Below are 26,341 nucleotides of genomic sequence, written 5' to 3'. Positions count from 1 at the left end.
CTAACCCATTTTAAATGGTTAAAACTTGGATTTAAATAACAGAATATTGTTGTTGTAAAATGCCGTTTTTGGATACATGTGTCAAGGACAAGTGCTCCGTGGAATATTCTGAAAAAGGTAAAGCTTTCATATGTCACCCTCCTACCCCCTTCTTTTGCCATAATTAATATATGTTTGTACGTATACACCTACATAATATCTCGGTTTGACATTCATTGGCACATGTTTGTGCGCATCTGTACATCTATGTTGTTTAGGCGCACATTTATTTCGCATAAACTTTTGGGTTATTCCACCTATTTACGCTACTATTCACAATTTTGTTATGAAGGTGAATTAGGAAAATATTTTTAAGGCTGATTCATTTAGGGATATGCTGCAGAGTTTTCACGCATTATTACAGTGGAACAAAAAGGAGAGACTCATTCAAAGTTATCGTAATTAGTTTCTTATTCAACATATTTTTGATGCCCTTTGGTCAAACTTGGGAAATGGTTATTGTGTGATGCTTAAAATTACAACAAATAATTTATATCAATGGAGAATTTGTAATGATAAATTTTTTTTTTTCTTTCCATATAAATTATCCCTTTAATAAATTTTTCGTACTAATGGTTGAACACTAAATTTGCGGAAAAGAAATTGTATTCCCCGTGACTTATTCTTTAGGTACAATGCTTATACATTTATAGTGTATTCATACATACATATATACATATATGTATATATGTGTATGTCAGGACAATGGTAAAACGAAATAACTATCGCAAAAGGGTAACGTGGTTTCGTAGACATAACTAAACGAAACATTGTCCAAGGCGAAGTAATTATGTGTTAATATAATACGTTCCAAGTATCAACATTAAAATGCAACATTAACAAGCATATTTTTGTTCCTTAATTTACTATGGTGCCATAAATATTTAGATGACAATAAATAAAAACATGAAAAAAATATATTACTTGTACGTTATATATATACATACATTTCAATTAATGTCAGTTTATTTATGTGAATATATTTAAAAGTTTTTTCTACATGGGACAATTTCCCCACCAACACTTGGGGATCGCGAAAAACTTAATCTTTATAAAAAAAAAGTGGCAATTTTATAAATGTCGAAAATGTGGTCTTCATGTAACTACACCAAAGCCACTTGTAGAAAGAAAATGGTTGAGCATTTTACTCGTATATTAAAATGGTGCACTTATGCATAATGGTAACTTCATATATTTTAAGCATGTACGCAAAAAAAAAAAAAAAAAAAAAAAAAAGCACATTTTCACAAATGACAAAATATAAGTATGCATTTTTTTTTCCAGTAATGAAATGTACGTATTCTACATGACAAAGGGTGACAAAAAAAAAAAAAAAAAAAAAAAAAAAAAAAGGTCTAAAAGTTCAAAGCTATATTATTCATTTTCCCTTTTGTTTGTCAAAATTTTCGTTACATTTTTAATTTTTTTCTTTTTTCCACAAGGAATATCCTCATATTCTATATTTTTTGGCTAACTTTAGCTCATCGTTGTTTATATTTACATATTATATTTTTATGTGTACCACGCTTATGTATTTTTTTTTTTCTTTTTTATTTTTTCCTACTTCCCTTTTTGTTTCAAATATTTCCCATTTCACATTTATTTAACACATTATTATAACTAAATGAACATGCAGAAATGAAGGAAATCGGCTTAACATGATTTTATGGAAATAAGGAAACGGCACCATGTTGTAAAGAAATTACCAAAAATCACTAGGCCATGTCTTCCTTATGTACCTTTTTTGTATGTCATAAAAAAAAAAAAAAAAAAAAAAAAAAAGGTCCATTTTAGAAATATATTATAAAAATAATTTGTACCAAATTATATACACATTGAAATTGTATTTTTATTGCACACAAAAAAAAAAAAAAAAAAAAGGGCTTGTTACATATTACTGTTGTTTAATTAGCTACCTATAACCATAACTAGATGACGCGTTTTTTATGAACAGTTCAGAATTTTTTTTTTTTTTTTTTTTGTATATATACTAACTCTACATTTAAATAAAACCATTAAATTTTTGCTATACATATGCCGTATGTACTTTTTTTTTTTTTTTTTTTTTTTTTTTCCCATAACATGTAGTACATTTTTTTTTAACTGTACTCCTGACAAAGGAAATAAAAAATGAAGGAAGAAATATAGCTCTAAAAAAATATGCTATTATTATATATTACCCATTTCTGTACATATTTATTAATTAATGTGCTTCATATGTTTGTACTTACATGATGTCATTTTATAAAAAAAAAATTTTTTTGTCCCCATTTTTATAAAATTTTATCTATTTTTTTATTTTTATTTTCACACTTTTATTATTTTACATTTAAGTATTATTTTTTTTATTTTTTATTTTTTTTTTTTTTTTTCCTTTTCATTATATTTCCCTATTTTTATATATTCTTATTTTCACCATTTTACCACTATATTTCCTTCAAACGCCAAAAAGTTGGAACGTTTTATTTACAACAGTTTTTTTATCATAAAAATATACAGTAAAATAAGAAAATATAATATATAATTTCTTACAAATTTTTTACATAAATAAAAGAATAGGGTATGTGTTTTCACAATGTAATAATTGTCGTATGTGTTTTTTTTTATTTTGCGCATAACATGAAAATTTAACTTGTAGGATTTTTCATACATTATATATATGCATTTAGGTATGTCCCTCAGCACGTAACACGTGTATATTAAGATTTGCTTTATTACGAAATGCCGTGGAATACTAGGGCATATATATTTATACCTTTTAAGTCATGGGTTTATCCATGATATACAGAATACTCGATTAATATACCATCATCACAACATTGTATATTCATATTGTAGTGGCAGTAACCAATCTTTTTACCTTCCTAGGGGGAGAAGGTACTTTTTTTTATATATGCATAAATTTTAACGTTGGAATGTTTAAAAGTTATGCTTTTTTTTTTCTTTTTTTTTTTTTATTATTATATTATCCATTAAATTCATAGAAAAGCAAGTCCATATGTTCACGCTTTGTATAACTTTGATCTTATTTTTTGTCAAACAACATATTGTGTGTTGTAAAGTTTAACATCTACATTTTCGCATGTGCTCTTTTTTTACACCCCACATTGTGCGTGTTTATGTTTATATACATATTATGCATATATATATCCTTAATGCATAAATATAAGTTTCTGCACAAGAATTAGTGAAAAAAATTTGTGTAAATAAAATTTTGTATATTTCATAATTGAAAATTCTACCATTTGAAAAAAAGAAAAAACTCACACGATTCACACCCAGCAGTGTACATGTAATAGGTGCACTCTACACTTTTGTGACGTATTTTAATTGAACAGTTGCACAACCTAGCGTAACACATGTTCGTGTTTAAGCCTATATAAATGTTTGTATGTGCTGGCACATATGTACATGAATATACATTGTTCAGTCCTATTTTTTAACACCCGTGCGAGCATATATTGCATATATATATACATTCAAGCAAGCATCTAATTTTTTTTTTATTATAAAGTAGCTTTATTTATGATCCTATATGCGCTCATCCTGTTTTATGAACATCGGAAACTTTTTATTTAGCGCTCAAGTTCATAAGATATTGCTTGCATGTTTACGCATATATATATATATATATATATATTTACTTTCATCGAAGGAGTTATACAGGTATATAATACAAATGAGTGTATGTAACAACCATTAAGCACATATCACATGTACTTAAAAAACAAAAAAAATGTGACACATTTTGGCTTCATGTAGAACTTACCATGTTTATGGAGAAACACATAACATTTTTCTAATTTTTGATCTGTGAAAACTGTTATATATTTTTTTAAACAATCAAAAAAAAATCCTTTCTTTTTTTTTTTTTACGTATGTTGTAACGAACAACACACGATCGACTATTTTGCATCATAAATGTATAGATTTTTGTATGTGCATAATTAAATAAATATAAATAAATAAGTTAAAATTAATATGTTTATAAGAGAATATGCATAAATTTATGCAGACAATGTGTGCATAGAATGTGAAAAACTTTTAGTGTGATAAAAGATAGCGAGAACAATAAGTTATAATACAATTTTTTGCCTACCATCCCGCACAATTTTTTTGCCCAGGCATGTGTTTGGACGTGTTTCTTATTTTAATGCGTTCTTTCGTTTTTACCGACATTTAATAATGCTACGTGGCAACTAGGATATACGAATGCATGTACAGACACACAGGTGTACAGCTTATGTCACATACCCTGAGTACATGTAAATGAATTTTTTTTATTTTTTTTTTCGTCTTGTAAAGAATTTCTATTTTTTTTTTTTTTTTTTTTTTGATCATTTATCCAACATTAAAAGTTACGTTGTGTAGCAACCCGTGAATAGTTCTATTAACATTCATCTTACGATAGTTTTTCCCTTTATGTTTAAACCCCATAAATAATCCATAGAGGTATAGGAATATTTTTCTTCTACCTTATTACAAATGTACATATGTATATATATACAGACAGGCATACATTTGCGCACATCCAAATTTTCTTGGAACAGCGTATTTTGTGCATTTCTTTAATTACTGATTTTTTTCCCCCCATTTACTTATTCAGAAATCAATATCTAAAATTCTGCGCTGTACGTGAAACTTTTTTTTTTTTTTTTTTTTTTTTTTTTTTTTTTTTCGTTTTCCCAATTCTTTTTCCCCTTTTCTTTTTTGTTAAAAAATAACGATTAGAATAAATCTAATGTTTGAGTAGGGGATTCACAACAGTGAAAAAGTTAACACATAACAACTGTGTATGTATGTTTTGTGTAAGAAGTATATCATGTGATATTTTAATAGATAAGTATTTTATTGCACCATTAGATTTTTTTTTTTTTTATCATGATTTATTATCGCAGTTTTTGTTGTTACCATGCTATTGCTACTATTTCATTAGTACCATTCCATTACTATCCTTTTATTATTTCCTTATTATTATTCTCTCTTTTTTTTTTTTTTTTTTTTTTTTTGTTACCATTTTGATTATCCTAAGTTAGTAACACCTCGAATTTCTTGGACATACACTATTTTTTTTATATTTGTTTGTACATACAAATTATGCGATTTACTTTGTATTTAATACACAAATAGAAGAATGTATGCATTCAACATTTTTTGCAGTTCGTAGTTTACAATTTTTTTTAAAAAAAAAAATAGATATGTAGATGCCAGCATATATTTACACAAGAGGGCTTGCTTATCATAAATTTTTTTTTTTTTTTTTTACGCATTTAGGACAATTTAATTATACGTCTTTTTACATGAATAGATGTGTATCGTATATTACTATTCTACGTATGTCAAAACTATTCTTGTTTCAGTTACATTTTTTTTTTTTTTTTTTACTATTTATTAATTTTCAAGGTTATGCGTCTCGTGTGTGTTTATATATATATATATATATATATATATATATATATATATATATATGTACGTACATACATGTGTGTGTGCTTCATTATTTTTATACTTTAATAATACAAACTAAATTAGTAAAAAAAAAATTGTGAGAAAAAGTTTTTCGTAGAGTTCGCAATTACTACTGTGTGTATAGATATATAAATATATATACATATCTATGCATATGTATAATCATATTTAGAATAAAATTTTATATAAGTAAGCTTTTAAGTTAATAGAAAAGCTTTTCAGAAAAAAAAAAAAAAAAAAAAATTCACATTCCTATTTATACCGTGTGTCTCAGCTATTATGTAGAGGGTGCTCATAACCCACATATAAAAGCACAATATATGTTTTTAAGTACACATACATATATACGTGCGCGTATCCACGTTGTATTTTATGTATATAACAAAATATTACAACATAATTTATTATTAAGGTTTACAACCCTTAGATTATAATAAAGTTTTCTCTATTTTAAATGCAGTGTGTGTTGTACATTTCCCATATATATCTATGTACGTATTATATACTCATACAGATAGAAGTATTTGCACTTTTTTTATTTCTTTGAATGTAATATGTTTCATCGTGGATTCATTTGAGTTACACAAGGGAAAACATATTTCCTTAACCAAACATTTTAATTTTCCTTGATTGGATATATTTATGCATAGAAAATTTTGAGCACATTTGTGTGTCCACGTTGGATTGTGTTCCCAGCGTACATGCATATTCATATCTTTATGTGGTTTATACAGCATTATTAAGGCCCCCATACGACCGCAGGAATATTTGGTTATATATTTTTGTTCTGATTTCTTTTCAGTTTCTTATTTGTATCTCAGCAATTATCATTTTGATTACCCTTATTAATAAACAATTTTGTGTTATATAGACTTTTTTTTATTACATCAATCCAGTAAAATCGTGTGATTTGTATATAGGCCTTAAGCTTAAAAACGTAGTAAATAGAATTTTATGTAATGATACATAATGAAGTGAAAAATATACCACAGGAAATCGATAAAAAAAACGGAAAGACAATTTTACATTATAGGCTTAGCATATACATAAATCAAGTTATACGCTTTACTAATTTTTCTTTTTTTATTTCTGTGCAACATATTTTACACATGGCATACATGCATGTATGCATGTGTTGAATACCCATGTGTAACTTATGTAATATGCTCTATTTGAATGAGCATGTACCCAGTGATCCCAATAATTTGTCCATAAATAGATCCATATTTTATAAGTTTAATAATTTTTTACTACATTCAGTTACTCATTTTTGTAAGTATATACATATCATTTTTCTTTTTCTTTTTCTTTTTTTTTTTTTTTTCTTTTTCTTGAACGTGTTTTAGAATGAAGAACAGTATTTGTAGTGTAAACAAATAATGAAATTACACATGTTTTGAAGGGTAGTTTGATTTACTTCCCCATCATAGAGTAAAATTAGATATATATATATATATATATATATATGCTAATGAGGCACCGAATTGTAAGTGCATATAGGTATATGTACGTTCTACAACATTTAAGTGCATGTGTGCAGTATTTTCCTTCTCCTATTTTTGTATAAAATATTCTTTATTTAATCCATTTCATCCAATTTGTATCACGTTCGTTACCACATTAATAAAACGAAAAAATGAATAAAATAACCCTAGCCCATCATTACCATGATCACATGTGCCATTACGTAAACAACAAGCCTCTGATCCAGGAAGAATTCCCATACTTCGACAAAAAAAAGATGGATGTCAATGGTACAGATGCAGATAATGTGAATACAAATACATCAACTGTGGAAAAAGTAAGCAGTTTAAATTTGTTCAACCGAGTGGACAAAAATTGCGATGACCTAAGAATTAACGAGAAAATCAATAATATGAACATATCCGATGGTAGAACAAACAAAATAAATGTTGACCTAATCCAAGGGAATGAGAATATTATGAATACCAATTTATCAAACAGTAGCAGAAATAATAGTATGAACAGTATGAATAGTATAAAAAAATATAACTCAAATAATAATACGGTTTATAATAATAAAAATGGGATAGGTAATAATACTTCAAATAATCTCAGCAAGAATAGCTTTATCGAGCAAAATAAAATTAATGCATTGCCTGGTAAGAGGAAAAAGGATGTTCACATTAATGCAGCTAATAATAATGGAGGTATGACAAATTACAAAGAAAATGAAACCACAAATAATACCTTTAATAAAGGAAGTGATAGCAATATCGCAACCAACATATGCGAAAAAAACAGTAGATATTTTGGAAATACGAACAATAATGATAGTGGCGCTGGTGCTAACTGTATTATACCACTGAACGAGGGAGTGAACTATTATGCAGATGGACGAAATAACAAATCACTTCCTAACATTAGAAGCAGTGCTTATTGTGAATTTCATTACATGGATAATAATGATCATCATGCTGTAAATCACGACAATATTAATAATCATATGAACAACAGCGATAATAAGAATATACACATGTTGAATAACCGAAATTTTGAAAAAATAGGGGGGGTAAGCCTAGAAGTAGAAGAAAACACTACTTGTGCAAATGCTTTTATAAATAATTTTAATGGAGTACAAAATAGTTTAAGCAATAAATTGGATATAAATAGCATGAATCTAATTGTGAATAATTCGAATAATTTTGAAAAATATGAACAGAAACGGCATATATTATCATTAGATAGTAATACAAGGAGGGATATCAAAAGAAATGGCGAAGAAATGAATGAAGAAAAAAAGGGAGAAATTAAAAAAGGAGAAGATAGTTTTATATCAAATTGTAGTTTATCAGAATATTATAGAAAGTCCAATGTTAATGTAGATGTCACTAATCCCAGCGATGTGAAGGACATAATTGTTGATGCTCATATTTCTTCCGTTCTCTCTGTATGCAATAATGAAAATACTCGTGAATACGAAAAGTGCATTGAGAATAATCATAGCAAGGTTGTCGGAAAGAAGAACTATGGAAATAATGATGGTAGTGAGAATGGATCAAACGATTGTAACGTTAACAGTAATGAAGAGCACAAGGAAGATGTTCTAAAAATCAACACAAGCTGTAGCCTAAACGAAAATGATAATAACAATCACAAAAAAAACAATGTCAATAGCAACGATTATCGAAACGACAATAGTGGTATCAAAAACAATAGAGGAAACAAAAACAAACATTCCAACAGAAAAAATGTCAAAAACAAGAATAATAGCGCCAACAAAAATATAAACAACAAAAGTGATCAGAAAATTATTGCGAAAAACGATAAAAACGAGACCAGGATTAAAGACATACCTACGAACAGTGGAAGTAACACAAATATTGCAAACTGTGCAAATAATCCGAATAAGAAAATTCTGAAAAATGATATAGAAGCGCACCAAAATAATCCCCACGCAAAAAGTCACATGAACAACCTTTCCCTGAATAAAAATAATGTTAGCAACATAATAAATTTGAATACTCTAAAAAATTATGTGAACAATAAAGGGAATGCTTTAGACAATTCTAATATGAACATGTTGGAAAACGATTGCATTGGAGAATATATGGATGATATGTTTTTGTTTCACGAAAACGATATGGTATTAGATGAAAATTACATGCTATTGGAAGAAAATGATTATGGTATCACCAAGAATAAAGAAATGTCTGAGGAAAAGGACTTCACTGGATTCAACAACACATTTAATATATTAAAAAATAACCTGTATCGCATTTTCAGTGATTCATGTGATGAGGAGAATAGTGATGAATATATGACAGGAAATTTGATCAATGATATAGATAGAAGCAAGGAAAAATCAAATGAAAATATGAATTTTTTAAATATAAAGAATGTGCAGAATGCCAGAGTTACACAGAAGGATCATGTGCATGGAGGAGTTGGACTCATACAAGGTGATATCGCCAAAAATGAAGTGATACAGAATGGTGTTTTGCAGAACGGTATGATGAATTATTGGGGTCCCGCTCATCTTTCTTTATATGATGAAGACACAGAATCAGAAAACAAATTGGGAATTAATAGCATTCACAGCATTAACAATTCATTAGGAAGCCTCTATCTTCTAAGCAACACTCCACATAACAGCATGCATAATGGTCAATACATGAACGGCACTGTAGGTAGTACAACGTCATACGTGAATGACACAAAGGGAAATGTAAATCACAGGAACTACGGAATAAGTGGTCTGATAATTGGCAACATGGCAAATGGATCCGTTACCAATAAGCTAAATGGAAGTAGCGTGAACGGAATGAACGGAATGAATAGCGTGCACCATTCTACTTATACCTCCAAGAAACAAAAGAAAAACAGTGTGGACAGTAAGGGAGGTAAGAAATTCGATATAAGTTCCCATCTGAACACCCGAAACAACCGCAACAATAATAACTCCGTCAATGGAAAAGAAAATTTAGATTCGCATAATTTGAAAAAAGCAGGAAATGATATTATGTCAATTGAGAGACCTGTAACACTAAATAATTCACAAATGCTAGAGGCATTCATGCAAGGAAGATTATGTTTAAGTTGTGATTCACTTGATCATCCAATGCCATTGTGCCCGAATAATTCATTTGTTTGTCCGAATTGTCATAATATTTCTCACAGAGGAAATGACTGTCCAATGAAATGTCGATTTTGTCTCAAATATCATGTAGGAATATCAATAATGGATTGTTTAAAAAAGGCAAGAATACAAAGTGAAAAAAATTTAATGAATGAAGAAAAAAATGAAACAAATAAAACAAATAAGAATTTGAAAAATAATGAAGATAGGGTTAATATAGGACCAAGATTTGACATAAGCACAAGACCTGATAATTCATATGGTAGAAGTGTATATGTGTCAAATTTGAGCGAAGACATAACAAATGTGCAACTGAGAGACACAATTAATCAGAACTTGGATAATGGATATGTAGTAAATATTGACCGACAAGATGGTTATGCATTTGTAGAATTGTCAAATCTCAATTCGACATTTCAATTGGTACAGAGATCAATTAATATAAATTTTAAAAAATTAAAAATTCAATTTAAAAAAACGGGACAATTTTTAATACCAGATAATTTATCTATGAATCTAAATAACACACATGATTTTAATTTGAACAAAGGTTCAACACCAGGAATAGTAGTAGGAAGTTGTAGTTCTGAAACCATTATGGAGTCAAATAAGTTGAATAAGAACGCCACAAACAGTTCATCGAGAAAAAACCCAACGAATGCTATATGTAGTAGTAATATAACCAGCATTACCAATGGGAATATTATGGACACAAATAACAAGTTGAGACAAAATGGAATTAAGAGTGGAAATAATAGTTTAAACGATGTAGCAGTTGTTACACCAAACCTTGTAGGAGAAACGGCCGATACGAAGGGAAATAAATATTCGTACAAATCTGGCAACATGAAACAATTGAAATCGCAACAGATACAGCAAAGAAAGAATAAGCAAAAGGAAATTTTTAAGCTTAACAGAGCCAGCCATAATAAAAATAATTGCGAAGTTGTGGATAAAAATTTAAGCGCAAAAACATTTGTAAGCCAAAAGCAAAACAAAATTGGAGACGAGAATAACCAAGAAAAGAGCACACACGTTTATCACCTTACCGATGGCTCCTCTGTGGTAGACCATAGTAGAAAAGGAAAGACATGCAAGGTGGTTGGAAGCTTGATTGGAAATGAAATTAGTAGCAAACTTGGGAATAAGCTTGGCAACGAACTTGGACACACAATTATGAGCAATGGAAAACTTCCGCACGATGGGAAGTCCCCGAATTTGCCCAATAACTACCTTTTAAAAGAACACATTGATAATGCAAAGATTGGGGGAATAGCCGGAGGGCCAATACAAAACTACCACAATTTTATGTGCATAAATAATGACAATGCTTTGAGTAATTATGTTAAAAAGAACATGGACACAAATAGTATAGCACCACTCCCAGTCCTGTATAGTAGTAATAACAAGGATGCAGATAATATATTTACAAATGGTGATGCTGTGAATCATGGATTATTGTATGATGGAAATAAAGTACCCACAAAAAATGTGTTGAACGAAATGAGTGTAAATAACCCGGTAAACAAGTACATGATAGCAGAGACAAGTAAAACAACAGCAGCAAACACAACCATTCCAGACAGTATGCTGAATACGCAGTTATTTAATAACGTGTCTCCTGTGAAGAGAAGTTTGTACAAATCAGATGAGAAAAATAATGAATCCTATTTAGTGGATACCTGTGTGGTAAGCAGCAGAAAGGGCATAGATGAAAACGAAATAATGTCCAACATAAATGGAGAGATGACAAGATGTCTTAACGCTTCTTTGGGAGACAAGATGTTCATCATGAATGGAAACATATCTACAAACGGCTTCAGCGAAAGGGAGGAGAAGGAACATAATGACAATAAGAATAGTGACAAAACTATGAATAGTAGCAACGGTGTAAATAGTGGCAACAATAAAAATACGTCGGAAAGTAGACCAAATGTAGACTTAAAGTCAATTGTTGATAATGCAATAGAAATGAACCAGAGCACGCTAAATTATGATCAGTTCAATTTTACAAATGATTGGGGGAATGACAATGACAATTATAATGATGATAACGATAAGGTTGATAATGCTTATAACCTTGAGGGGTCAAATATTATAGGTCCATACCAGCACTATGCAAATTACGCAGGAATTAGGTGTAGTAATAACGAAGAGCAGAAAAAAAAAAATAATAATAATAACAATAATAACAGTAATAACAATCATAACAGTAATAACAATAATAACAGTAATAACAATCATAATAGTAATAACAACAACAATAGTAATAATAATAACAATAGTAATAATAATAACAATAGTAATAATAATAACAACAATAATAATAATGATAATAATAACAATAATCGAAGTCTTGGACCATATGCAAATTTTGAAACCAATACAAACAATGCCAACATATGGAAAGATAGAGATGGCAGTATTAACATTCATCATAGTTATAAGAAACATTCATATAATAACATTTGTGACGATATGTTTTTTGGGAATCATGACATTTATGACATATTTTCCAGGTTCAATTCGATTAACCTTGGTCATAGCAATGGCAATGTCCGGTTTTGCACGGATCATCATATGGGAGAAAATGACAATGATGTTGCAAACAATCCTGAAAATATTCTTTATAATTACCATCACCACATAGAGTCAAACGGAAAAATAAATACATGCACAAATAGTCAAAATGGGGTGGGGAAGAAAGACGTGGAACATAATATGTCAAAACTTTCAAATACGTTAATGGATGAAGAAAATAAAATTAAACTCACAAATTATAACTCTGATATGATTCACGAATTAGACGATGATATGTGTTATACAAGGGAAGATTTAGAATTATTGGACGATTCGTATGTGAACAATATGAAATATAAAGAGCTTGATGCAATTGAAAAGGATTTGGAGAAGCATATTAAAGCACTGTGGAATATACGAAAAATCAAATTAGTAAAATCACATGGTGTTCAGAATAACGAATTTGCCTAAGCATATTTCATATGATCAAAGTATCGCAGTATATATGAGTTTTCCCCTTCACCTTTGGTTGTTCCAGTGCATATATATATATATATATATATATATATATATATATATATATATGTGTACGCGTATGAGTGCATGGTATATATATCAACTTTTACTTCCTTAACATTTGAAATACATGCTTGATGCAGAACTTGTATCATGCAACTCTTAAAAAAGTGTCCACTATATTACACGTCATGTATACATACATATATATATATATATATGTATATCAACCAGGGTATGGTGGTGATGGGGGATGTTTTTATCCGACTATTATGTTACACATTTATTCGTGTACTTATCATACATATACACATTTTTGAGCCTAAAAGTGTAATATTAAAAAGTTATCACCCCCTTTATCCTTTTTCAGCTGAATTTTTTTTTTATTAAATAGTGCATTAGTAATATAGACAATGTACGTTGAACATAGTTTCTGTATTTTGGTCTAGTATATTCACCTGAATGCATATTTTTTTTTTTTTTTTTTGTGTAGTATTACTTTATCTCCCATATCCTAAGGAATAATATAAGGGAGCATACCGTGATATGTATATTTATATATGCACGAGTTTACATTTGCGCGTTCAAGTTTTTACCCACATACGTAGTTATTATTATTATTATCATAATTATTTATTTTTTTTTTTTTATTTCTTTCCTTTTCTTCCACTTTTCACTGCTTCCCCGTGTAATGTACAATTTTTTGTTATGATTGGTTTTCTTTCATTCATTCTTTCCTTCCTTCGTTCATCCTGTCCATCTTTCCTTCGTTCATCCTATCCTTCTTTCTTTCCTTCTTTTTTTTTTTTTTTTTTTTTTTTATGATTGAAATAGGAAAAAAAGACTTGGAGTTTTTAGCAACTTTTTTCTGTCGTAGTCTATAAAACTCGTATGTCAAATTATGTATAGTAATTATACACAGTTTTAACTTTTCAGATTGGAAAGAAATTAAACATAATATTTAAGAAAAGAGCAAAAAAAGAGAAGTATGTAACATTTCACGTTAAGAACAAGTTGATTGCTTTTTGTATCCCTTTTTACCTTATATATGAGAGGGGTGAATATTTTATTAATCTATCACTTTTTGAAAATTTTAGAAAAATGTTTTTTATGTTTTGCAACTAAGAACGAGGGAGTTATGTGTGCCGTTCGTTCCGTCTTTGTGTTGCTTCTTGCATAGTGCAACTTGGCTTGGGTGGATTTATAGTTTTGATCTGCAAAGCAGCAAGTGAATGCTTTTTTTATGACGTTCAAATACTGTCCATTTACACATAAACAAATACATGTACATATATAGCACATGTGTAGAAGCATTTGCAAGTTATGTATAACGCATAATATATGTATGGTGTGGGGAAAAAATCCAACCCACAGATACTGCACTTTTTGTGAATATGTAGTTCACATCCCTGGCAACTTCTTAAATTGTTAAAGTTGTTAATTGGGAAAAACTTCTGATGTTGCGATGTGAATATTTAATGAAATGAATTTTTTATGATGTATGATAAATATAATTGTGCAATTCTATGACCTCCTATCGCATGGGTCAGTTTATTTTATTATTTATTTTTTTTTTTTTTCTTGTTCTTCCCTTTGATTATATTGTGTTTACTTAAGTGTTGCGATCATTTTATGTAGTATGCTTCATTGGGGCGATTATTCATGCCAATATGTTTGTAACTAAGTTTACAACATAGGTTCTCCTGTGTGCTGGCACATATATATATATATATATATATATATATATATATATGTATATACAAACATTTTGACCGATTCTCTTTTGCACATTTTTTTATTTCATCCCCCAAGTGTTATTCTTTTTTGGGCACACTTATATGTAGCGTAACCGCGGTGCAGCTCTCATTTACATTTTAACTTTTTGAAGAAATAAGATATGGAAGGAGAAGAAGCTCTTATAAGTTGAAATCAGCAACCATGGAGTACGTGATGAACTTTTGTGTACATTATGACCAGATAACAAAAGCGATGTTTTTTTTTTTTTTTTTTTTTTCTCTTTTCTTTGTGATAACCATACATTGTGTACTGTAAAGAGGCTAGTAACTCCGCAGCCCTTATTTGAAGCTCGGGTCTCCAGTAAATTTCAGAACATTGAAAAAAAAAAAAATAAAATAATATGATTTTAAGAGTTCTATATGATAACTGTTCATAAGGGGGTGTACATAAATGTGCAAAGGAAGAGAAAAACAAAATACCACTGATCATTCCAAGACTGCAAAAATATAGTTATGCAATTCATTCTATAATCCACTTTTGAAAGCCTTTTGGATCTTGAAAATGACCTTTACGCAAGCAAAAAAATGGGTAATAAACTTGACGAAAAGGAAAGAAGCCCCATTCAGCACATTTAAAAGGTGGAAGAAAAAAGACAAATATGATGACCTAGAAAATAAACACCTATACTGGTCCATCAACAACATGAAGAAAGAATATTTAACCGAGGAAAAGAATGATAATTTTTTTCAATGTATTGAAAATGCCAAAGTGGAAGAACACATTTCAGATATAGTAGGAATTGATTCTTCTATTCCTGATAATAGAACGATAAATGAAAACACTGAAAAATATTTTCAAAAAGAAGGAACAAAAAAAGAATATATTCCAAAGGATAAGTTGGAGAGAATAAATCAAATTTTTAACCCATCATTAAAAATATTTGTAGATAATAAGAAAAAAAAATACGAAGATTCATCAATTATATCTCTTTTCCAAGGCACAAATTTGGAAAAAGGGTCCAAGGATGATTTAGAATTACACAGTGAAAAATTACATGGAGGATTAAAAAATGAAGGAGTACAAAAATCAACAAAATTATCTTTTATGAATAAGAAAGTAGAAAAAATGAGACAAGGGAATAATGTAAATTACACACAATATGATACTGATCTAGCTAAAGAAAAGGGAGGGAAAAATGTCATAGAAGATGAAGAAAATCGTAACTTAATTCCAAATTGCATAAATGACGATCCAGAATTAAAAAAAGGAATAAAGGGTCGAAGGGACAAGAAAAAGAAATGGAAAGATGAACAGGGAAAAATAGCAAATAATGAAAATGATTTAGATGAGGAATACAACTTCCCGAGGAGTAACGAACTTAAGGAAAATTCCATTTTTGATTATGAAAGTATGAAAGGAAAAAAGGGGACATATCAAGATTTAACACATGACGAATATGCATATATGAACAATTTATATATTAAAAAGTGTGATGTTGATAGAAAAATTAGATGGTTCAAAATGAGTAATATTCTTAATCCTATTAAAGAAGCAAAAAGTATTGTAAAAGCACAGCGACTAAGCGCGGATGAAGAAGAAAAAAAAAACACGAACGATGGGATGTGTGATGTGGAAGGGGATCAAAACTTCCATATAAGAAAGAAAAAACAGATGGAAGGATTTCCCCTTGAAGAAGATATCAAACCTTACTATGAAAATGAAGGGGATTTTTCTTATAAAATAAATAAAATATGTGAACAAAACCAATATGATGAAATTGTGTCCAGGATTCGAATGAAAATAAGAAAAGAGAAGATGGGGAATTCAAAAATAATGAAAGAGAAAATACCTAATGTTGCTAGACATATATTAGATCCAATTAAATATCATGTAAACAGAAGAAGGATAAGGGTGGAAAAACTTCTGCATACACATCTGGAACAATTGCTAAATTGTAATAATTCCTATTTTAAATTTTACTTGCTTAATGGGTTGTCAATTTCTATTCATCATCTGGAAATGAAATCAACAAGGTCTTTATGTAAAATTGTTTATACCTTATTGAATAAAAATATCAATCATGAAATGATAAAGGAAAAATTAGATAAGGTTGCTTTTGTTTTGAGAAAATTATTAGCTAGAAAACTTCAGTTAGGTTACACCCCTCCTTTGAAATTTGTTCCCTTACAAGATCAGCAAGAAAAAAATATAAAAAATTTGCACTATTATAAATTATACGCAAAATATAACTACCCTAATTTCAAAACTTCAAATATTAGTGAAAAAGGCACACAGTTGATGAACTTTTACACTAAAGACTTGTCTGGGTTTTGAATTTTATTTCTCTTCCATTAACATTGTTCCTTCTTCCCCTATTTTTTTATAAATTCGTAACTTTGTTTATTTATTATTTATTATTATTCATTTTAGTCTTGTATATTCGTGTTTCTTATTTTGTTATATTTTTTTGTTTTTTTTCCAAGGGAAAGAAGCTCGTACTATACTACCCTGGTTACCAAAAAATTCGCCGATTGTGATTGAGAATATTTGTCGAAATGTGTCTAAATTTTGTGCATGTTTTGTTCAAGTTTGTGAACTTAGGAACAAAAGTACTTTCCACCTATGAGGTTATGACCTTTTTGTGAATACAGCAAAACCACACACTTGTGAACAGTTTGGAGATAATTTTCTTTTTGTTTTTTCAAGACAAGTGGCAATGTACGGGGTACGCAATACACTTTTTCTTCATCTCATTATCAGGATGTTAAATTTAAAGCATTATAATATTAAGAAAAAGGAAAAAAATGTATATATTGGATGAAATGATCCTTACTCGAATACTCTCATTCGTGCATATATATATATATTATATGTACACCTTTGTGCATATTTCAATGACATGTTTATTTTTTTTTTCTTTTTTTTTTTTTTTTTTTTCCCAGTGTGCGATATATATTTTTTTTTTTTCTTTTAATTTCCATTTATTCTTACGCACACCCACTAAATAAATTGTAAATGATAAAGGGGAGGTGTAAATTCAGGATATTATACACATTTTGTATATTTAAAGTTGTTTTTAAAATATAAAAGCTCTACGATAGGCCAAAAAAAATAATATGAAATGTTAAATAAAAAAATGAGGAATAAAAAATAAAAAACCGTTATGTGTTTGCCTCGTTCATTTCATATGCTTAGTTTTTTTTTTTTTTTTTTTTTTTTCCCCTTATAAAGTAGGCTCTTTCTTGGGTCTCCTCTTGATAGGATTCCTTAAAATTGCGTTATTTAAACCTTTAGGAAGATCCTTATGTGTATATGTAAGTGCTTATTTTGGGGTTTCCTACAAAATGAGAAAAAAGGAAAATCATAAAAAAGTTTTAAATACCTTTTCTCTGGCATACGATTTATCAATTCACGTTCATTGTACATATACATTTATATATATTAGTATACATGATGCATATGTAACGCCTGCACCTAATATCATATGGTAAATACATGTATATATATATATATTTTTATACATACATGTATTTACCATAACACGAACATAAGCGCACTTGAAGAAAAATGCATACCTTTTGTGGTTCTCACATTTTTGCATAAAAGAGTTCTTTTTCTCTTGAAATGATATTATTTATTCTCCATGGGCGTTTATGGAATAGTTTAAAATATAACAAAAAAAAAAAAAAAAAGAAAAAGTTAAGGAATATATTTTAAAGAAAATATATTTCTTTTCTTTTCCCTTCTTTCCTTTCTTCTTTTTTTCTTTTTTTTCATTTTTGTGAAAGGATTGAAAAAAAGAAGAAAAATATTTGTATAATTGAAAATTTGAAAATGGAGAAAGGAAAGCTGTTAAATATTTTGGAGAGGGAATTAAAAGAGTATGGAGGTAAGGAAAGATGAGAAAATCAAAATTATTTAGAGAAGTTTATATATGTATAAGGAACATGGCATGCTGCTTACATATTTTTGTATATATATTTGTCCACGTTCTGCTTTTCGAATTTAATTTCTACTGCTAAGCTTGTGCATCACAAGGTATATATATATATATATATATAATCACAACTGCGTTTGTACACACGCATACATACTTCCCCGTTCCCAACTCCCAACCGCTTTAGATGAAGAGATGTTGACATTTTATCATCAGTTTTACAAATCGGCAGAAGCAAATGAGAGGCATATTGCGGAAAAAGTCTTCAGTGAACTCATTTATAAAATGAAGTATGAAAAAATGAAACATAAAAAAAAAAAAAATTGAAATTGGAAGACATGCATTGCTAAAACTTTTTCCATACTTACATGTGCACTATTATAACAACATTTTATCCTAATCGTATGAACTAGTACTTATACACATAGGATAACAACATAGGAAACATATCCATGGATATACATTTCTTCATTGCATTTTTTTTTTTTCATTCCCCATTTGCAGGAATTTCTTCGTTATTTATGATAAAAGGAGCAAGGAAAATCTTATTGAAAGAGTCAAAAATGCGTTTAAGGAAGAAAGCAATGAAATTAACATAATAGACTTGCATCAAAAAAAGGGAGAAGACAAGGATGGCTCGAGGGAAGCAAATTATGTGAGGTGCATGGATGAGCCCAGCTACAGCAATCATCCCAGCTACAATAATCAACCGAGCTACAGCACTCAGCCCAGTTATAGCAATGAATCGAGCTACACGAATGACAGCACTGTGGATGAGAGTGATTACGCAAGGGAAAACGTGGATTGCCAAACGAGAAAACATCGAATAAAGAAAGAATTTGCAAAAGAAACAACTTTTTCGAGGTTTAAAAATCATTACTCTTTTGTAAACTCAAATTTATTTGAAAATGTCAACTTGGAGGATTTAAGAAAACACATATGTGATTTGGACATCTTTGATTTGTACAAATCTAACATGGAAATAATAGCAGAAGAAGAGAGAGAGAAAATAAATGAAGATGATTTTTATGATACATTTCAATATTTTTTAAATTTACTGTGTTTATTATATTTTTTAAAAAATATATATTTCGATTTAAGCTACAAAACGAATGAAAATTCGTATTCATTTCTTTTTAAAGGATTCGAAGAGAGAAAAAATAAAGTAATAAATTATTTTTTCTTTTTAAAAACATTACGATTACATAGATTAATGGACAATGAAGTTATCAAAATTTTCTGCAATTTTTTTCAGTACATATATATTAATGAGTATCTAATTAGAAACATATTTGACACACCTATGAATACATTTTTATTCACTGTTGTTTTGAATTTTCAAAGAAATTATGTAATACATGACGAAGTATCAAATAGAAATTCAAGGGATACTGTGCATGTCAGTTTGGGCACAGATTTAAGCATACGAGGTGATAGGGGTGGATGTATAGATGTTGGAATTCTTTCAGATGAAATCACAACTTGCCAAAATTACATGAACAATGCATCAATAAAAAATACTATTGCCAATTTCTCCAATGAATACATGGATAAATCGATTAATAAATGTTCCGAAAATGAAAATAAAATTGAGACAAAAAATGTACAAGCCGATGCCCAAATCGATGTCCAAGTTGCTGTCGAAATGAAGGCGGAAATGAGAAAAGATCAAAACAGAAATGAAAATAAGGAAAGAAAAGAAAGTAAGGAAAGCAATTATAAGAAGCAGAATCTAACGAACAAGACAAACCAAGAAGATTATCTAAATAAAGAGTTAAATAATTTTTTCATTTCAAATAGCTCCATTCAAAAAGAAAACAGAAATTCTTTTGTGGAAATAATTTATCAAAATGATATTAATCACAACCTCTATTCAGATGAAATTATTAATGCCTTATTTTACTTTTTTAATAATCCCTACTTAATTTTTACATTTCATAGAAATGTTTTATACTATATTGAAAAAAAAAGTAAAGATGAAAATTTCTTTAACACGTATAAAAACGCAAATGCCCTAATTAAATATCTCAACTATAGTGTAACTATCATCTCGAGGATTTTCCATATATTTATAAGTGCAGGCTTATTTTTTAATCATAATATTATGCAACAAGAAGCAAATAAATATTTAAATTTTTGTAAATTACGAAATTTTTATAATTTTTCATTTGATAATAATCAAATGAACAACAATAAGAAATTTAAAAACACGGGAAGTTGCACCATGGGTGATGATACTGTCACTTATCTTGATCATAAAAAAAGGAGCAGAAGGAAAACTTTCTCCTCAGAAAGTGGAATAAACACTTTTAAAGATAGCGAATCCGATGATGAATCCACAGACACGGCTACAGGAATCATGCGTCACAGAAACAAGGTAAAAACTGCAAGTGCTAAAAAGAGGGAAAGTCTTCATAATCGGAATAACACGAGTGACACGTGTCATGATACTAATTTGCATAATTTCAATATCATTAAATATTTGATAAAATACAAAAATGTGGTTAGCAATTTCTGCCAAGATGATTTTAATAAAAGAGAGAGTCTCGAAAGTGACGATGAGATGAAAGATATATTTGGATCAACAACTAATCAAGAGAGAACTAGTGGAGGCATGAAAACTAGCATAGATGGGACGCAAGGTTTATATGACCAGGGAAGATATGAAGAAAGTGAAAAGAACAGTTATGATACCTATAGTAGTAGTGGGAAAAGTAGCACTGATGGAGAAGGGGAAGATAGCGTAATGGGAGATGAAAACATGTACCAGGAAAGTAAATATGAAGAGAGTGATAATGCAATGAGTTCAAATGAATCTTGTGAATTTGAAAGTAACGAGATCAGCGATGAACAAAGAGAACGAAAGAGAAAATGTGAAAAAAATGGAGGAAAGGGGAAAATGAGGCCAAATTACAAAGGATCATCAAATCGATATGTCACAAAGGATGGAATATATCAAAACGAGTATACAAATAAAAGTATCTTTAATGACATTTTAAGGAAAGCAAAAAAAAAAAAAAAATTTTATCAAGTCATAAGTAATATAAATAAATTAAAGAATGCTTTTGATGTGAATGAAATAAATAAAAATAAAATGATAAATTTGGATTATGTAGAAAATGTAGACACCATATCATATTTTATAAGCATTTACAATTCGGATAACATATTTCAATTTGATTACTATTTTTTAAAATTCATAACGGAAATAACCACGACCTATAATAATTACATGAAATCATATTTAATTACCAGGCACAATAATGTAAAATATAAAAAAGAACAAGAACAGAAAATAACTAGCGAAATGGAACATTTCCTTAAGGAAATTTCCAAATTGATATACATTTACACATGGTGTATACTGCACATATTTGGACATTCATATTCTTATATAAAATACGCCAAATATTTTTATCAAAAAAAATCCTTCTTCGTTTTGGAGAATAAGAAACAGTGTGTTTTTAACAATTTCGGATATTTTGCGGATGAATCGAGTGTACGTCATTCCTCCTCCCAAGACCACAACAATGCTGACAGTGCTGACAATGCTGACATTGCTAACATTGCTAGCACTGCTGACAATGGTGTTAATTGTAATAATCTTAATAACCATACGGGACACAACCACGGAGGTAGTGCCGATATACACATGAATCACTTCTTTAACCCACACCACATTGTGGAAAACTTGAAGTACAATTATGAGTTAAAAAAAAACACAAGCGAATTTGAAAACTTCAATTTCCCCAATTTAATGCATATATATAAGAACTCATATTTTCAAAATATTGTTGACAAGTTACATTTAAATTTAAAATTTATTGAAAATATCCACTTTACCTTGAGTAATATGATAAAAACGAAAAAAACTAAGAAGAAGAAATTCCTGAATTATCTTTGTGTTAAGGATCAAAAATTAGAAGACATATGTAATTCCATAGAAAATTTAAAAAGAAATATAAGTAAATATAAAAAAACTTTCCACTATTGCTTAAATTTTAATAATATCAAAAATGTCATTATCTTAACATTGGAAGAAATGAGCATGACTTCTGACAAACTCGAACTAAATAAACTACTGAATGAATACCTTAACAAGATAGAAAATCGAGGCCAAATAAAAAAAAGGCAAAAAAAAATTAACATAAAAATAATCGATAATAATATCATCCTTGACACAAATGAGAAAAAAAAAAAAAAAAAGCATGATGGAAGTAAAAACCATTGGCAAAATAACAAATCAAGTGATAAAAAAAAAAAACGTTATCATCACAACTTTGTCCAAGTAAAAAAAAATATCATAAAAAAACCCCTTGCTTATAAGAAAAGAAACAACAACAAAAGGAAAAATTCCAATGATAGAAATAGCACCATTTCAAGCTCTTCCCTAAGAGGGATCCCAACAAATAATAGTAGTAACAAAGAAAAAGAAACTGATATGAGTCCAAATGTAACTCATATTGAGAGCAATTTAGTGTCTCTAAAAGGTTATAAGAAGAATGAAAACAAAACGAACATGTTTACAGACAATGAAAGCTATTTTTATGATGAGGAAATAAATCAGAGTTGCACAAAGAGTGACTATAGCTCAAGACATCCTCACAATGACAGCTATAAAAGGGGCTGTGGAAACAACCCCGAGGAATACATCGCAAGGGATGGTGTATTTGAAACGAGGAGCAAGAGTCATTATTACGACAGCACCATCAGCACAAGCAGTAACGACAGAAGTGGTAGTAGTGATAGAAGTGGTAGTAGCGGCAGAAGTGACAGTAGCAGCCGAAGTGGCAGAAAAAGTTTGAGAAGAGCCCAAGCAAATGTGCAAAGAAAAGGAAAGTATAGAATGAGTAAGGAAAGAAGCATGGATCACGTGTGGATCCAAAAAAACGAGGAACAGAAAACAAACGAAAATATACTTCTGACGAACGAAAATAACACAGAAAGACTAATTTTCTTTTTTAATTTATTTAATGGAAATAACTTATTCTACTATTTATCATTACACTATTTAGTAAAGAGTGAAAAAATTATGGATATTTTACATTTTTTCCCTTTGAAATATTTACTAGATTTGCTAATTTTGTATGATTTAAAGGATTATATCAAGTTTAAAACTGTCATAAGAGTATTTAGAATCATATACGAGTTTAAAGATTTTTCACCAACCTTAACGCAACACATATTTTTTAATCGAAATAATTATTGCTTGGATAATGCGGATTTTATGAATTATCAATTTTTTTGTAAATTTTTGGGATTTGATTCGAAAAAAACATTAACTCAAAAACAATGTAGTAATAATCTGCCATCATACCTCGAGAATAATTACGAGGACATATTTTTTTCTCCCAGTGTGTTCAAGATGAATAAGAAAATTGGTCACACAGTGAATGAAAATGAAAATTCCTATTCCAGTGATAAAATTTATTATAGGGAAAACGCACAAGACGTCAAGGGAGGTGGAGGAAGCATGAGGAAGAGTAATAGAAGCAAAATGAAGATTGGGACAAACTTTTTATCTTACATAAGAAATATTTTTTCTATATTTAACCTTAGGAAAACATGTAAAAGTTTTCCAAGTTTAGTGAAGAATTTAATTAATAGGGTATTAATAAGCTTAATAGGGCAATATAGCTACCTAAATAATGATGAACATGTGAATGAACATAATAGCATAACTTATTATGCGCTTCGATTTATTTTCAGGAATTTAAAAAATGTTACTCTTGGGTACAGTAACTCCACATACTTTAGTTACTCCATTAATGATCCAATAGAATTGCACAACATTAGTATTCATAATTTTATTTTATATCATATATACGATTTAGCTATAAGAACAAAAGAACTAACCATCAAAAGTTCTTGTTTTAAATTATTAAAATATTTATTGACAGAATATTATTACTACCCAGATATGTTTAATGAAAAATCCCATGAATTAATTAATTCAGATATAAAAATAAATAATTTTCTTATTAAAAATGTGATACTAGATTTTGTATCCTTTAACATTATGATTTGTCATCTTCAAAAAGAACTAACATCTGATGTCAATGTTTTAAATAATTTAGATTTATTTAATTATTCAATTAAATCGATTGCAAACTATTTATTAGGATATAAAAATAATTCCATTTTTTTTCTAATGGACAAAAAAATGGTTAAATCCTTGTTAATAAAATTAACATTTATGATACCATTTATTTATAAGTTAAAAATACCAGCATGTGTAATCAGATTATATATTCGAGTTATCAAATCTTTAGATAAAGAAATTCTTGATATGATTCACAATTTGAATAAAATAGATCTCATATATGACAGCTTGTTTTACATTATTACACGTCATTTTATTTACTTTTTCTTAAATATGAATATCGAATTGGATGAAGAGGCTTCTAACATTTTGTCCTCAACTTATAAAACTGGATTATCAAGAAAGACCTCATGGAATGGTAGCAATTGTATCCGAGTAACCAATGAGTGGGAACAGGAAAAATCTCCAGAGGATCTTTCAGATCATCAAGAAGAAGAAATAAAAAATCAGAATGGTGACTTTTTTGATAATTTCCAAGACGAACAAGATAAACATAAAAACAATAAAGGTGATAACAAGGAGGAAGAGGAAAACGGATTAATCCAAAGGAATAAAAAATATCTCACAGTGGAAGATGCATACAGTGACCATAACGAAAACAATGAGTCTAGTGATACTAGTGATAATAGCGATCAGGAGAAAAGTCATTCTAGAAGCTCTCATGCATCAGAGGAAGAACGTAGCCATGGGTCCGAAGTAGAGGCTGACGATGGTAATTCCAGAGAAAGTGATGGTAACAAAAGTGATGGTAACAAAAGTGATGGTAGCGAAAGTGATGGTAGCGAAAGTGATGGTAGCAAAAGTGGAGATAGCAAAAGTGATATCTGCAGAAGTGAAGATAGCAGAAGTGGAGATAGCAAAAGTGAAGATAGCAGAAGTGGAGATAGCAGAAGTGGAGATAGCAGAAGTGGAGATAACAAAAGTGATATCAGCAGAAGTGACACAAGTAGAAGATCCCCGAGTGACAGCAATGAGGATGAGCGGATTAACCTCCATGAAGTCACGGAGGAGAAGGGGAATCAATCCAATTTACACAACATGTCAGATATCCAATACGTACGAAAAATGATAAATGAAAACAGTAGTTACAATTTGGAAAATAATTATTTTGTAAACTATTCTTTGTATATCCTTCACAAGGAGCACTATTCTATTTATGTGTTTTTTTCTTCCTTTTTTAAAAATGCACTTAAGGAGTATAAGGAAATATCGAAGGGATAAGCATGAGGAGGAATGTCCATCACCTGTGCAACAGCAAAAGTGGATAATAACTCTGAATCAGTAGCAGCTCCTCATTCCTCTCCCCCAAAATATGATCCACATATCATGTGATCCTTTATATATATATATATATATATATGTGCATACAGAAATTAAGTATTGCAAGATTATATAATGCACTCCTTGTATACGTATTATA

General features: G+C 29.2%; 3 protein-coding genes across 3 annotated transcripts; all 3 read left to right on the top strand.

The window, feature by feature from the left end:
• Positions 1-7,144: 7,144 nt before the first annotated feature.
• Positions 7,145-13,099, top strand: PGO_145770 (hypothetical protein, conserved; the record flags this gene model as incomplete). Its single annotated transcript, XM_028690567.1, has 1 exon — positions 7,145-13,099. The coding sequence occupies one exon, from the start codon at positions 7,145-7,147 to the stop codon at positions 13,097-13,099; it is 5,955 nt and encodes a 1,984-aa protein (XP_028546368.1).
• A 2,343-nt stretch (positions 13,100-15,442) lies between these two features.
• PGO_145760 (hypothetical protein, conserved) lies at positions 15,443-17,215 on the top strand (the record flags this gene model as incomplete). Its single annotated transcript, XM_028690566.1, has 1 exon — positions 15,443-17,215. One exon carries the CDS (start codon positions 15,443-15,445, stop codon positions 17,213-17,215), a length of 1,773 nt encoding a protein of 590 aa, XP_028546367.1.
• A 1,500-nt stretch (positions 17,216-18,715) lies between these two features.
• On the top strand, positions 18,716-26,142 carry PGO_145750 (hypothetical protein, conserved; the record flags this gene model as incomplete). The annotated part of the gene is made up of 3 exons (XM_028690565.1): positions 18,716-18,770; positions 19,006-19,108; positions 19,323-26,142. 3 exons carry the CDS (start codon positions 18,716-18,718, stop codon positions 26,140-26,142), a joined length of 6,978 nt encoding a protein of 2,325 aa, XP_028546366.1.
• Between the last annotated feature and the right edge of the window lie 199 nt (positions 26,143-26,341).

This window comes from Plasmodium gonderi (assembly GCF_002157705.1).
Source record: "Plasmodium gonderi DNA, contig: Chr14, whole genome shotgun sequence".
NCBI lineage: Eukaryota > Apicomplexa > Aconoidasida > Haemosporida > Plasmodiidae > Plasmodium > Plasmodium gonderi.
The sequence above is the reverse complement of the archived record's forward strand: the minus strand, read 5'-3'. Positions and strand labels throughout refer to the sequence as shown.